At 43.1% G+C, this 15503-nt stretch overlaps 1 protein-coding gene across 6 annotated transcripts in view; it reads right to left on the bottom strand.

Annotated features, from left to right (window-relative positions):
• The window catches only part of NAXD (NAD(P)HX dehydratase), a 51320-nt gene extending 38470 nt beyond the window's left edge, over positions 1-12850 (bottom strand). The window contains exons 1-6 of one of the 6 annotated variants that reach the window (XR_007631131.1): positions 12038-12175; positions 10796-11385; positions 9197-9568; positions 5638-5788; positions 4404-4449; positions 2596-2684 (exon numbers count right to left, since the gene is read on the bottom strand). Coding sequence is in view for 5 of the 6 variants with exons in the window: in XM_050334157.1 (XP_050190114.1) it covers positions 2596-2684; positions 4404-4449; positions 5638-5788; positions 9197-9568; positions 10796-11385; positions 12038-12093 (1304 nt within the window). In the remaining variant the exon portion in view is untranslated. Of the gene's footprint in view, positions 1-2595; positions 2685-4403; positions 4450-5637; positions 5789-9196; positions 9569-10795; positions 11386-12037; positions 12176-12583 lie in introns of those variants that run through there. The other 5 variants (XM_050334158.1, XM_050334157.1, XM_050334161.1 and 2 more) reach the window with 5 other exon arrangements.
• Between the last annotated feature and the right edge of the window lie 2653 nt (positions 12851-15503).

The raw sequence follows: 15503 nt of genomic DNA on the forward strand, positions 1-15503 counted from the left end.
TCCTTGAAGTGACACACATTTGCCAAGGATCTGAAACACTCTAGTCCAACTTCCAGCTCTCACATACCTTCACTAGTCATGTTGGCTAAGATCCACCACAGCAGCTCTAAGAAGACAGAAAAGCCCTCCTATTTAGACAAGGGTGAAAAAAGAGCATGTTCTTTCCTTGAGATGATCCCCTGTGAGGTGAAGGCACTAGAGAAAGGTAGTGGCAGCTCAGTCACAGAGATGATAAAATGTCAGGCTCCTGGCAGCACAAAATGGCAGCTGAACCCTGGCAAAATGCCAAACTGTTCAGTGAGTTGAGTACACAGGCCATAATTATGATTAGCATAATAAGAGAGTGGTACAACAGCTACCTAGTTATTCTGAAGGGTCATGGAGAAATCATAACAAAGCACAGTTTTAAGGAGAGACACAAAAGAAAACAATGGCATAGCTGCTCGGTGGGTTTTTCCCGGAGGTTCTTCCATGCGTGAAGTGCAGCCCGGGAGAAAGTACAAAGACTGTTTAAGAGATCAGGCTCTGAATCAAGAGCAGCCAGCCGTGCCTGCAGAACCTGAACGGCTCCACAACATACAAAAGATCATATGAAAAGTGTGACACTGAAGACAAAAGGACCTTACAAGAAAAATAGGCTGTTAGTGTAAACTTAAAATCTGGGCTCAATAGAGTCAGTCAAGATTTTTTTCCTTTCTAACCATTTTCTCTTTCCCTCAAGTGAAGCAGAAGAGATAAAAATATGAGGAAAATTGAACTAATAAAATCTAAACACTCATATATTTGCATTTTTTCATTTTGAATGTCATGTAAACAATATTTACACATCCACTGCATCATGCAATTAGCCCAGCTGTCTGAGTGAAATTAATCAGTTTTAATAAAAGCATTAAATATTGAGTTGCAGACTTAAAGACACATGCATATGAAAATCTCTAAATTCACTCTACTTTGTGCATCTGGAGGAATTTATAGAAGAGTTGAAGTTTGAAATCAAAAGTTCTCTTTATGAATAGAAAGATCAGAGTTTTCATTGAGATCTGAATTCCACAGAAGACACCGAGAATCTGTGTATAAAAACACCCCACTTGTACCTAGCAGGCACAATCTGGTCCTCCAAGAACAGAAAGTTTGCTGTTTACACTTTCAGCACCTCCCTTTTCCCTCTGCTGCTTCTGTTTCTCCTATTAACCTTTTCTATTACCAGACATCAAGAACCCCTGTGTACACAAAAAATGCTTTTCCCAAGGCAAAGTCAACTCGTTATCCTACAAGACAACCACATGCTGAATCCTGAGTGTCATACATCATGACAACAAGTTAAATGCTAATACTGCCATTAGGATTCTCCATTGCATTTGTTATCATACAGTATAGAACATCAGATAGATCATCTACTGAAGATGAGTCTTTAGGATTTCAGAGGCAAACACAGTCATACTGGTAAACCCCCCCTATCCATGTGTTTTTCCCTTGTTTTCAAGCATCATTTTTATCTTGTCTAAAATCCATTAAGTTATAGGTTTCTTCTATCTTTGGAGGGGGTGAGGGCTGGGGGAAAAGCAACCAACAAAAGACAACTCCGTTTAGATTTCTTCTTTCCAAGCACAATGTGCCTTTAGAATGTAATAAACTTATGGCTTCCTACCACAGGCTTCCCCATAAGGAAGATCATATTCTTTTTCTCAGACATCAAAATATTTCTACTGTCATAAATCCTTCCTGACAGCAGTATCTGACAAACATGCTTTTTCTACCTTAATCACAGCTTCACTATGTACACCAACAGACTTTGACATGCACTGGTGCAAACTAAGCTCAGGGGCATATACCTAAGGCACACATCTGAATTCTCATTTGTAGTGCTCATTGTAAACCATTATAATACCTAATTGAAACAAATTTATCCTGTGAAAATTCATCAGTCAGTAACACATTTCAGAACACAAATTTAGAAAACCACACACTGATTTTCCCAATTAAGAAGGCAGTTGCTTATTAAACTTTCCATCTTCTTGTTAATAAAACCTGAATTTTATAACATTTTGGAACATCCATTTATTGTCAAGAACAGGTGTGTATCTAAAGCAACATACTCATGGAGAAAAAAGAGAATCAGCATCTCTCTTGCCCAGTCATCTTGCAAAGGTGTCTATACACACAGTAGCAAGAGGAGAAAAAGACACACTACTGTTAAATACTACCAGGACTGAAGAATAAAGAGAACTGGCTCCACTTGCCTTTCAAATGCAAATTTCAAAATGCTGACTTGCAGTGTTTCTTAGTTCTGGATTTTGCAACTGTTTATAGTTAAATGCGTTACAATCACAGAACACATGTCAGGAAATAGCAGAAAGCAAGATCTTTGCTTTTTAGAAATTATATTTTGACAGTCATGAAAAAAACATTCACAACTGATTGTTCTGTATTAAATATCTAACTGTAATGAAGGGACAAACTGGAGTTTTTGTGATCCATAGCTCACCCACCCAGTAACTCAGAAAAAGAAGTAACACAAATTAATCAATTATCAGATTGAAATGTTCAAACTCATAAGCCTGATTAGCTCATTTAAACAAAACGTAAGTCACTTACAGAACTGGATGAACAATCAGCTCTGGACTGTATGATTTGATTACTGTTGCTGCATCTTTGGTACAAAACACATGGGATAAGTCTGCACCCTAAAACAGAAAATTTGCAAACAGTATTATCAAATTTATACTTAATAATAACTTTACCATTCCAAAGTTTACTCAACAAATAATTCATCTGAATTCTTACTTCTCAACAGTTAAAGTAAACTTTATTATTTTTTCTATTTTTTTTCTATTTTTTTCTAACATTTCGTATTTGAAATGTTCTGGAATTTTTTTTTTTTATTTAATCTAGCTTCCAAAATAACTTTTTTCTGTTTCTCACTGATAGGATGACTGGAAACACAAATCTTGAATTTTTACTCAACCTGAGAAAGGTTTCTCATTTGCAGATGAACAACGACTAAACTGTCACATGTACAGTAACATGAAAGGCAAAAGAATACAGATGGACATGAGACAAGCTACACTAGAGAGCCCTAATAATAGTGTAACATACTTGCAAAATATAGCTATGGCAATATGGGTATATTTCCAGTCCTACCATTTTCATTCAATGGACCAAATCCATACAAGATAAAAGGCAGGCACAATTTCAACAACACTCCCTTAAGTTAAAATAAACATTAAAGCTTAATGGTTGAGTCTCAAGCTTCTGTTATTAACTCAAAAAGTCAGAAATACACATAAAAATTATGTAAGCGGTGACCAGAAAACCTGACCGTGTATGTTGTGCATACTGAAATTTCCCAAGGCTAAGGAAGGGTCTCCTCTGCTTTACTGCTATGTATTTAACATTCAAGGTACTAAGCAATGCTGAGATTTGATCCTATGACTCTTTATGTGCAGATCTAATGATCTGAGACCAAGTGACTTCAGTAAGGAACCTCCTAGTATGACATTGTATTTGCACATAGTGAACAGAAAGCTGAGTGGCTTCGGTGTCTTCTAATAACATGATAGCATCATTTAATTTTAAAACTTTAAGAAACTGCATCCAGGGGGAAAGATGGTTGGAAATACCTGGGTTGACTACCCACTTACTGAAAGAAATCTTCAAAAACAAAAACATACACAATGAACTGGAAGTACTGACACACTATACATAGTGTACTGAAAATCAGATGTATTATGTAAGCATGACTTGTTTACATAATAATAAATGTTTACATTTGAACAATCACCACTGTATTTATGTAGTCTGCAGAGATATATTGAGGCAGTTAATATGTCAATAAAGTAAGGAACTTCACCCCTCTAGCAAAAAAAAGCTTAGAAAATACTTCTGCTGAAGATTAGAATGCAAATAAAATGTGATATTAAAAATTACATTAAATTCAACCAATAATCTTTAGATTTACAGCAATAAGAATCCTTCTAGACTAACACTTTAAGTTTTGAAAGAAAGTTACTTCATTCAACACACTTATCAGGTCCAGAAGAAATTACTGAGGAATTCACTGCAGCACCAAAAACATAACTTTAAACCATAACCTAAAGTTATTTTATTGTTCACTTTTGAAGAAAATACCTCACCACATTTTGAAGTTTCTTATCCAAGTCTCTGATATTTTTAATTTTTTGACATATTTCTAACCTCACCTTACACAGAGGAAGAAAACACAGTGAATAACATATTTTAAAAGTATTTATAAAAATCCATAACTAAGGATTTTCTTTGTTCAAGAGAAGACTATTTAGAACTCAAAGTTCATGTGCAGCAGAGAATGAATACTTTTAAAAATGGCACCTAGCCAACAGAAATGATGAAAAGTTCATTTTGGACTGGTATAGAAAAACACATACCACTTTGAGAGCTGTAATTGCAGCAAAATACGGTGCTCCAGTGTACCTAAAATGAAATAAAATTTAGGTTAGGAAACACAGTCATGCGATTCGATGATTTGGAAATCAGTCTGCCATAACGAAATCCCAAATTCAAGAGCAAATTTTTAAAATAATTTTCTCTTCTGCTTGCTGTACAAGACAGAAAAAAATCCCACAATACTGAAGCCAATCTCAAACCTTGCTCTGATTTCAAAGGCACAGAATTCCACCCTAGCCGCCTGATTTTTCACAGAAATATTTAGAAAGATCATGCCTTAAAACAGTAAAATTTTTTTAGGTAACCAAGGTAAAAGTTTAGAGACAAACCAAACAAGAGCTGAGCACCTGTGTGCAAGCTGAATCTGGGGTCTGTGACCTGCATCAATCCCATCTGGTTTTAGATGCTCATCTAAAGTGCCTAAACTGTGATTCCAGTTGCCGTAAATTCTCTTTATAAAGACTGAATAGTGAGATATGAGCAGTATCACCCTCCAGAGGTGCTTACTTCAGCCAAGAGGTAAGAACTAGTAGCCCATTAGGTTCTAACTCCTGGCTAGTCAACCTAGCTATAAGACAGCACTTTTTTGCTCTTCACAGAGTGTTTATTAATGGCAGATGTCCAACAGCAGATCTCCCTTACAGGAGAAAGATGTCCCTATTTCAAAAAGGGGATGGCTCATTTCAAAATATTGTGGCCAAGAATACAAAGCCTGTTTTATTTCTAGGTCAGTACAGCACTTAACTGATTTATGCTGTATCTTTTTTTCCCTGAAACACACTATTTTTGTTACTCCAGTACATAAAACAAGTTATTGACAGAATCTAGCAAACACCACAATTTATCAAAATAAAAAGGGCACAGTAAGAAAATATTCTATTCCTAATTTAAGAGACCCAGTTCTCAAGGTACAAAAATATATTAAACAAATCAGATGTGCCACTGTCATAATCTAGTCTACATATTCTATAAAGACATAGAAGGTAGACACAGATACAAACAGCATATTATGTTCCATTCACATTCAGCACCAAGACTTTGCAACACATCTGCAAGAAAACATGTTCTTTCCTAAGCATGCATGGTCATGATGATGGACTAGTAAAGCTCCCCAGAAAATGCTCGTTTTAAATGTGAGTTTGAATGGGTTCTACAAGTTCTTATGACATCCTCAAACTCTCTGAGGAGCAAAAACCAAATTTCTATTGAACTTACTCTCGACATCCTCCAACAATGCCTATACGACCATCTTGACCTTTATGCTTTTTCCCTGTTAGAGGAGGGATAACATTGCGCACCAGTTGAAAAATATTCTCCATATCCTTTAGAGAGTGTGTTCTGTGCAGTGAAAAAGATCTCTCTATAACTGAAAAGAAGAAAATAAGTGTTAAAGTATGTTCTTGCTTAAACTACCAAGTATTTCTTTTAAGCACTCATGAACACTAATAAAATCACACAAAGATATACAAAGTGACATACTTCTGAAAACCAAATGCTTTGTCACTTAAGGGCTTTTAAAACAGTGAGCAACTAGGGAAGAGGATGATTTAAAAATGAATTTAGGGTCTGATGCAGAGAATATTCTCACTGACTGTTCACAGTCCTAATTTAGGGCTCAGGTAGAAAAGGAAACAACCACCCAGAATAGTTATATGAACATTTTGTAACTAGAAATATCATCTTAGTTCAGCCTGAAATCACTTCCATAATTAAGCTCAACTGAAATAGGTACACTTGGCAGGGACTGAACACATCCAGACACAGAACAAGCACAAAGCAACTAAAACCAGATTTTAAACGTACACCCTACCTTATATTTCGTTTCCCCTTAAAGACTTCCACGCTTAGCAGAATCAGAGCCTATCTCTCTGCTTTTTTATTTTGGTAGGTGGTTACAAAGCATAATGGAAGTCTTTCTGCAAAACTATAATCCAACACACTAGATGCAAACATCACAAATACCACACAAAGATCATTTTTAGCTATAATACAACTCTAGATCTCTGATGCAAAACTACATGTCAAGTCACATACTAAAACAACTGCACACTCAGAAGGCTACATATCAAATTACTGTTTCAAAAGGCTACAAAAATTTAGAAGAAAAAAGTATTTCAACAATTACAACTAGAGAGAATTAAGACATTTACCTAACACGAGACAAATATGAAGATCAGTACTTCTTTCAACCATGCGTTAACTATACATTGCAGTAAATACACTAAAAGAACAAGTTCTTATATTTCAATTAAAGTCCTCCTTAACTGTACAATTCTGTTCAGAAGAGTGGTTTATTTGGACATTAATAATAGTGTCCTAGGCCTCAGTCATGCTTACTTTCTTTTTTACAGATCTTCTATAAAGCTTTCAAGGAAATCGCTATACAATGCAAATTTTCTACATAATTATGTAGAAAATAATTCCCACGATATTCCTTATTTTCCACTGTATAAAACTCAGTAACCCCACCCCCCAACTCCAAAATACAGAGGAGGAAAAATAGGAGGGAAAAAAAAAGGAAAAAAGGAAAAATACTGTTCCAGCAATTTTGGGCATAATAATGGGGAAAAAATGTAATAAACAAGTAAATTCCACATCTGTGTGCTATCAGCATACAAAAAAAGCATCTTTTTCTCTGTCTTCCATAGGATCTAAACCTAAACCAGACAGGTTAATCTTCTGTAATAAAATTTCATTGGTGTTCAATAATGATAAATACTATTGGCTGATCTTTTGCTTTTAAAAATCTTGTATAATACAGACATCCCACTCCTACTGAGACAAAATTAAAAAGGGGGGAAAAAGGACTAAAAAAGAAATTAAAATAACAGAAAAAGAAAAAAAACACACCAAAGCCACAACTTGTTTTGGATTGCGGCCAAAATAGCATTGCAGTGAGCCAGAGGAGAACAAAATGCTTGTCTCCTCTGGAAATAGGGCAGATTATTTTCTTTAAATCACACTTCATGCACCTGCTGGTTTTCAACCACACAAGAATATAACATAGCTTGTAACCCCTAAAGTGCAATGTTGTTAAGAAGGCCCTCCATTTCTTTGTTGCTGTTTTTTGTTTATATGTAAATAGGAAGTGACTGCATAATAAATGGAGAGAAAACAGAGAATTATGCAAAAAGCAATTCTTAAAAGAGCCCTACCCTACCTACAGAATCACTAAGGCATATTCAGCTATAAACAGAAATCTTAATTCCTTAAAAGATGTGTTGCCTGAAGCATTATGTTCACATTTTAGTATGAATGCTTTGTTACACCTTCACCAATTACAAGATTAGAATCCTGAGTTGCTCTTGCTACAGTTAAATAAATATAATGCATTTCTGCACAGTGCAACATGACTGTATACTGACATGATGAAATCCAGCAAGAAAAACTGAACTTGAGTTTCAAGCCATTAGGGATAATTAAGCTCTCAGGAAAAACCTTTCAGAAGTAATGGTAAGGCCTTGTAGGTACCATCACTCCAGTCCAGAACCTTAAATGATTTCCAAAGGGATTTTTCTAAAGCACTCCAGTTGTCCTTTTAATTTAAAAGTCAAAACATTTAAAACACTGAATCTATCTGTATGTCGTAATTAATCTACGTAAGTCTGCTGCCACCAAGAAATGCTACAGACCAGCTATTCACTCAAGAAGAAACACAACCACTTCTGCCAGTCTAAACCCTCAACAGACCTAATCACCCAGTCTCCTATGCATTTTACCAGAAAACACAGTATGTAACGCAGAACTGAAACGGTTCCAAGATTCTCCTAGGACTCAGAAAATGCCCATTAGGATCTGGCATGCCAGATTATTATTCAACACTGAGGCTGCGTTGTTTGGGGTTTTTTTCTCTTTTCAAACTACACTTTTTTTCCTTCCAAGCAGTGTGAAATTCAGCATTAAAACAGAGTAAGATTTGTTTCATTTCCATGTGGTAGGCTACAAACCACCAAGCCCCAATCTGGCTAGTTCCAGCACTAAGAGCATCCCTGATTTCCTCCTGCCCAAGCAGTCTACCTCCACATGGAAAGAGACTACGACAAAGATAGATGCCAAAGACCCACGGATCCCAAGAAGTCAGCCCATTAATGACCCGCTTTTGGCCCACACATAAGGTAAGGAAAGAAAAGTCTGTGCATAGATACCAATTCTTGAGCTAATGCTTTGCCTTTTTCTTTAAAGTAAATTCAGATGCCCAAAGAATTTATAAAGGAGCTGGTGCTGAAGAAAAACAAGCAAATATTTTCATCTTCTATTACAGCTACTACAATATTAAATTTGATTAATTGGTAAGATCAGAATTTTGTTGTAAAAAAAATTGACTTACTTCAGTGTAGGCAAAACTCCTTTTTTTTTCCCAGCCCTGAAAAACCGTATGCACAGCCTTAACTTCGATAACTTCAAGCAGAACATCAGTAAAATTTCTGCTACAAAGCACCTAATATTTCTAGCAGCTTTCACAACTGTGCTATATATAAAGCTTCCCCTAACTTCACCGAGATGTGAACATGGAAAGAAGTTCCCAGTGTTTACAGTGTTTGAAAGGTATGATTTTGCTCATTAAAATTTGTTGCAACTAATGTACCTGTATTAAATAACCAGTACAACGGTATGAATGATGATTTAATTTCATTTTTCATCAGACAGACACCTTCACCACAATATTAGATGATTCCAATTAGCTTTTATTTTAAAAAGCTGCTTACTACCACTGTTTTCACACAGAAGTATTAAAAAAAACCCTAGCTTTTATTTATGCTGTAGAAGGAAGTACCTATCGGTGGAGAAAGTGTTGCTGTCATAGCATTATAATTAAAGTTATCCGCATATGAACGATGGTTCGCTCTCCGAGGTGGACTTGTTGGTATAGATTGTGACCTTTGTGATACTGTAGAAGAAATTCCTGCCAACATCTGTCCCAACATCTGTAACATCTGGAGTTCTCGAGCATGCTCAGCTTCCCGACGCTTGTCCTCAATTTTGAGCCTCTGCTCTTCAAATCTGTAAAATTTCTCATCTGTATCCATGCTCTGCTGCAAGAATTTTTCCATCATTTTATCCAATGTTAAATTTGTATGGCGCTTTTTTGATCTTTTGGGCTGACTGAGAGGTGGGGTAATAGTTGGAGCATTGACTTCTTTAAAGCCTAAAGCAAGGAAAGAAACAATTATTTTTCCAATGAAAAATAATTTTCTAAGAGGAAAGCAGCAAAAAATTTCCCTACAAGATATGCACCTAACGCGCCACAAAGTTGTTCCACTTTTTCAATGTGAACTTATTTCAGATATTTCTATTTCAGAGTACTAAAGCAAAAAGACAAACTCCCAAAAAAGTTGCAAAGGTAACACAAAAATCACATAGAGGCATCTTTTAATTGCTGTAGTACTAAACTTCAACAATAGGAGTCTTTTTGATCTTCTAAAAATGTTTAAGTGAAGGCTATTAAATAGTATAGCCTCATTTGTGTATTCCAAGTAATTACATTAATCTAAATTGAGTTTCAGTCTGTTGGTATTCTAGATTTGCATTTCAAAAGAACATTAGTGTAAACAACTCTTTGATGGGGTTTATGTGTAAAAAGAAGGTTGGTTAAACGTCAACCAATTGGCTGATTCCTCAGTGATGTCAACTTCTGAAGACAGGTTCATGTTTGTATTAAAACCCCCGCACTAATCTAGATTTAAAACAAACAAGTAACACTTTCCCCGCACCTCCACAATACAAATGCGGAACGGAGGGTAAAGATCGAGCAGGGAAAGGACAGGCTTTATCGAAGTGCTGCTTCTGTTCGCAAGGCCACTAAAGTTAGAAGCAGTGTTTCTGAAACAACGCACGCAATTATTACGTAAAAGCACTCCGCTAGCTTTCTGACCCATCTGCAACAATAAGCAGATTTTTCAGGTATTATCGTCATCATCGTTTTAATACCGATTAGCAAAACTGCACACAGCCTGCAGCGAATGGGAAAATCCTCCAGCGAGAAGAATGCTTATTTTCTTGTACAGTGCTACCTGACACTTTGTCTCGATAACCTCTGTGCTAGTTTTCCATCGGTTTTCCAGTGATAAATCCGATAAAAACTCCCTAGGGCCCCTGTCCGCAGCATCTCCCCCTACCCCCGTGCTGCATTTACAGGACCCGCAGCCGCCCGCTCCCCTTCCGGGCTCCCCAGATCACGGGAACGCGCAAGGTGCAAGGTCTGGGGGGGCGGCATGGGCGGATTTCGGACCGCAGAGGACGGGCCGGGAGGGAGGAGGGTAAGGCAGAAGCCAACCGAAGCGCTCTAGCTGGGCAGAAGCGCCGGTAGCCGCACTGCGAGAACCCGCGGGGTGAGGGGAGGACAGCCGGCGCCGGGAGCCCGCCGGTTACTCACCATCGCCCGGCGGCACGGGGATGGCGAAGGACGGGCACTCCACTTTGATGGGGTGGTCGGCGTAGGAGGAGCACTCCCCGGAGTCCTCGGTGAAGTTGTCGCGGGGGGACTCCGGCCCGGCTTCCTCATCCAGCTCGCCGTCCAGGTCGCGGCTGTTGTGCGGCGTGCCCGGCGTGGGCGGCGCGGGGAGCGGCCCCGCGGGCGGCGGGACAACCTCTGGCGGAGCGGCCAGCGCGGCCAGCGGCTCGGGGGCGCCCTCGGGCCCCCCCCGGCAGCTCAGGATCCGGTCCATCTCGTCGTAGTACTTGCATATCTTGCGGGCGTGCCCGTTCTTCTTCAGCCCGTCCCGGGCCTGGTAGTACTGCCGCTTGAGGCCCTTGATGCGGATGCGGCACTGCTCGGGGGTGCGCTCGAAGCCCAGCTCGGCCAGGCGGCACGCCACGTCCCGGTACACATGGCTGTTCCGAAAGTTGCCGTCCAGCGCCGACTGCACGTCCGCCTCGCCCCAGATCTCCAGCAGCGCCCGCGTCTCCAGGTCCGACCACAGGAAGCCCCGCGTGTTCGTAATCATCCTTGGCCGGCCGGGGTCACTGCAATGGCCGCGCACCGGGGAGAGGGAAGGAGGGAGGGAGGGAGAGAGGGAGGGACGGAGGGGGCGGAGGAGGGCGGCGGGGAGGAGGGAGGGGGTTTAATGCCCGCACTCGGCTTTCCCAGGGGGCGCCTACGCCAGCCCTGGCAGCCGCGGTGCGCCGGGAAGCGGCGGAGAGCCGGGCCCTGGGCCCCGCATCCCGGGCCACCGCCGCTCGCAGCCCGCACGCACGCAAACAAAACTTTCCAGGAGCCGCTTTGCGCTGCGGGCACCTGCAAGAGGAGGGGTGGTGAGGTGGAGAGAGGGGAAAAAAAAAGAAAAAAAAGGCACCTTCCCGACTCGCCCCCTCCAAAACCGATGAGGATAAACAAAAAATAACAACCGGGCTGCCGTCGCGGAGCCGCAGCCCCCTTCCTCCCCCTCGCTCAGGCAAGCATCCGTGCGCGGCCGCTCCCCCGCCCCGGGCTCCGCCGGGAGCGGCAGGACGACGGCGCTAGCTGGACTTGGAGGCCCTGCTCATCACAGTGCGCCTGCCTCCCTCCCTTCTTCCTCCTCCTCCTCTTCCCTCCCTTCCCGCCGCAGTGGAGCGCGATCCCTGCACACACTCGCACACACACATATACACACACAGGGCGCTGCAGCTCGGCGCCTACCTCACCCCCGCACACCGCCTCGCCGGGCCGCGCCGCGCCAGCGCGGGCAGCGACATCGCTGCGCCCTGCCCGCCGTGTCACCCAGCGGGGCGGGCCGGCTCCCTCCCGCACCCGCACCGGCGCACACAGCGCGGCAGCGCTTGCCCCTGCAGGCCGCCACAGCGCCGCGTTGCAGCCGGCGCCGCTCGCAGGCCCGCGGGGACCCGGCAGCCGCTGTCCGCGGCAGCCCCTGCGGCGGTGCTGGGGGTCGGGTCTGTGAGCGCTTCCCCCGCCCCCGGCCGTCCCTCCGCGGGGCAGGTGAGCGGCCCGGCCGGCCCCCGCGGCAGGCGGGGGTGGGCTGCATCGCGCCGGGAGCCGCTGCCGCCCCTTCCCTTTGGTTTCGCTCTCCGCGGGAGCGTCACGGAGCCGCCTTCCTCCCGCTGCCCGGCCGGGCGGCCTTTCCTTCCGTGAGAAACACCCGCCGCCCGCGGGCTCCGGCGGCCCCCGGCCCGCACCCTCCCGGTCCCCGCCCCCTGCCCGCCGGGGCCGGCGCTCGGGTGTTTGTACCTTCTTCACGCCGCAGCCAGAGTGCCACGGCCAGCACGGCCAGAGCGGCGACAGCGCCCCGACCCCACATCCTCCCGCGGAGCAAGGCAGGGCCAGCTCCGCGCTCTGCTCTTACCTCGGCACAGCGCGGGGCTCCGCACACCCGCCCAGCGCGCACAGCCCATCGGCCCGGCTGCGGCTTCCGCCTCCGCTCCGCGCCGGGCAGGGCAGGGCCGGGCCGGGCAGGGCTCCGAGGGCGGGCGCGGCCTCCCGGCACGGCTCCGCGGCTCCCCGCACCGCTCCGCGCCCTCCCTGCGGGCTCCCCCGCGCCCGGCGCAGCCACTGCCGGGCGGGGCCGGCTCGGCTAGGGAGGGGGGAGCTCGGAGGGCCAGCCAGTTTTGGGGCTGCCTTCCCGGCCCGTTTAATTGGCAGCTATTAAAAACTCCTTGGAATTTACCATTTATTGCTCCCAACACTTAAAACTCTTCACGTCCTTCGCCTCTCCAGGCGTTTCTGAGCAAGCGCCTTATTTGTGAGTGTGATTCGCTTCTAAGCTGCTGTTTCTAGTTCACATACATCATTTGTCCCAGTACTCAGCACTGGTGAGGCCATGTCTCGGGTACTGTGTCCAGTTCCGGGCCCCTCAGTTCAGGAAGGAATCTGCTGGAGCGGATCTGGAGAAGGGCAATGAAGGTGGTGAAGGGTCTGGAGCACAAGTCCTATGAGGAGTAGCTAGGGAACTGGGGTTGTTTAACCTGGAGAAGAGGCAGCTCAGGGGTGACCTTATCACTCTCTACAGCTACCTGAAGGGAGGATGTAGCAAGGTGGGGGTCAGCCTCTTCCCGGCAACTGGTGACAGGATGAGAGGACATAGCCTTAAGCTGCACCAGGGGAGGTTTAGGCTGGTCATTAGGAAGAAATTCTTCACAGAAAGAGTGATTAGATATTGGAAGGGGCGACCCAGGGAAGTGGTGGAGTCACCCTCACTGGAGGTATTTAAGGAAAGATTGGATGTGGCACTGAGTGCCGTGGTCTAGTTGACATTGTGGTGTTCAGCCTCAGGTTGGACTTGGTATTTCCAGGGGTCTTTTCTAACCTAATTGATTCTGTGATTTTGTAGTCTTGTAATATTTTCTTTTACTTTAAAACACACCAGAGCTGGTTAAATACCATCTGATATTTACCTCTGGTCATATGGCACCTGCTTAATCTTCACAATTCATCAAAATGCAGCATCACCCAGGAAAAAACAAGATTATATGCATGAGAAATTTGAATCATTTTTTTAAAGCTCAAAACAGCTGTAATTTCTGCTCTAGACTCCTGGGTATTACATGGAAAAGTGTGTTTATTGACTCATAAAAGCTGCTAGCCAAACTAAAGCAATAAAACATCAATGTTTCAATCAATATTTTGGAGGGATGAAGACAGACAATATTGTCCTTTACTATCCTGTGTTATATATAGGCTGTGGTCAAACAGACCTGCTGTTTGACCAGACCTGCTGGTTTTACCTGGACCAAACCCAAGCAGGAGATATTTGCATCCTTCAGCTTCGGAAGCATCACCTAAAACAGCCGTGGTGTCTGCAAACTACAAGATAGACAACCTGAGCTTTTAGTAACCAAGGTTAAACAGTAACCCAGGTTCCAGAGCAGGAACTGGGATGCCTGACAAGTTTGGTGTCAGGTATTAACTTGTTCACTGAAGAGTTACTCTTCTATAAGTCCTGGTATCTGGTACAATTTTAAAGCCAATACCAGGTCAGTAAAATTTGCCCTGCATTCAGTCAGAATAAGTAATGCTTTTTAGCCTTTGATTATCTGAGTGGCAGCCTAAAAGATACACTAAACAGCCAATCACATTCAGTTTTTACATTAATTTTAACCATGAAAATAAGATTACCGTGTTGTTGAACACCACAATTTGTACACTCATGTTCTGATTCCAGCTGGAAGGATAAAGAGCATGTAGATTCCCATAACTCCAGCACTGATTCAGTGACTGGAAGAGAGAAGGGAAAGAGTGATGTGGATGTTTTTTCCGCCCCATCAGGTATCCTTGGCTCCACTAAAAGCATGTCTTGTGCCCAACAAAAGAGAGGAAAAATGTATAATTGTAATGGTTTTTTTTTGCTGACTGCCTTTGCAGCAGAGACAGAAGGGAGTTCTGATGCTGCAGAATCCTCAGAAGTTGTTTGTGGAGGACCCAATTCTCAATTCACGTGTAGAATAAAACATAAGGGTATTTATGGGCTTCCCATAACAACTGCCACAGTTGTTCAGGTTGTTATGCACAACCTTGACATCCACTGAAACAGTCTTGGTGCTATTGTTAGCCAACATGAGCGTAAAAACTTTGAGCAGAACACATTGCTGCTCCTCAAACATTCTCCTGCTCTGCATCTAAGTCAAGGTCCCTTCTACTGCTGTAGTATGTCTGCCATTTCCTTACCATGAACTAGTGACATCTCTGAGCCCAGCAACAGTGATAATACTTAACCAGGGCATGAGGCAGGGAAAAAGGGCCTTTAATAGAACTACAGAAGGTAAGAGGTGTATGAGGCAAAAGTTCACACGCCCATCATACAGTTAGAGAAAAAGCAGCTGCAAGAAGCACTTACCTCAGGTATATACTGTGCATATGCTCTTTTTTTTTTTTTTTAATTAGAGCTTCCTGTTCTGACAGTCCTGTCACTTTGTCCATTTGTGCATCTTACATAGAAGGAGGAATGACCTTGCAGAGTTCCATTTCATGCTTTGACAAAATCCTCCTAGCTTCATCAGTTTTTGCTCCATTACTAGCCTCTACTTTCTCAGTCTTGCCCCTTTTTCCTTAGTTCTTGACTTCAGCTTCCACTTCCAGCATTTTAACCCTTCTCTAGCTGCACTGTCATGGCACTATATCCTCCTTATTAGTGGAATAATTACTGCAACCTGTC

The sequence above is a fragment of the Myiozetetes cayanensis genome, unplaced genomic scaffold, assembly GCF_022539395.1.
Source record: "Myiozetetes cayanensis isolate MyiCay16 unplaced genomic scaffold, myiCay2020 scf5-8, whole genome shotgun sequence".
NCBI lineage: Eukaryota > Metazoa > Chordata > Aves > Passeriformes > Tyrannidae > Myiozetetes > Myiozetetes cayanensis.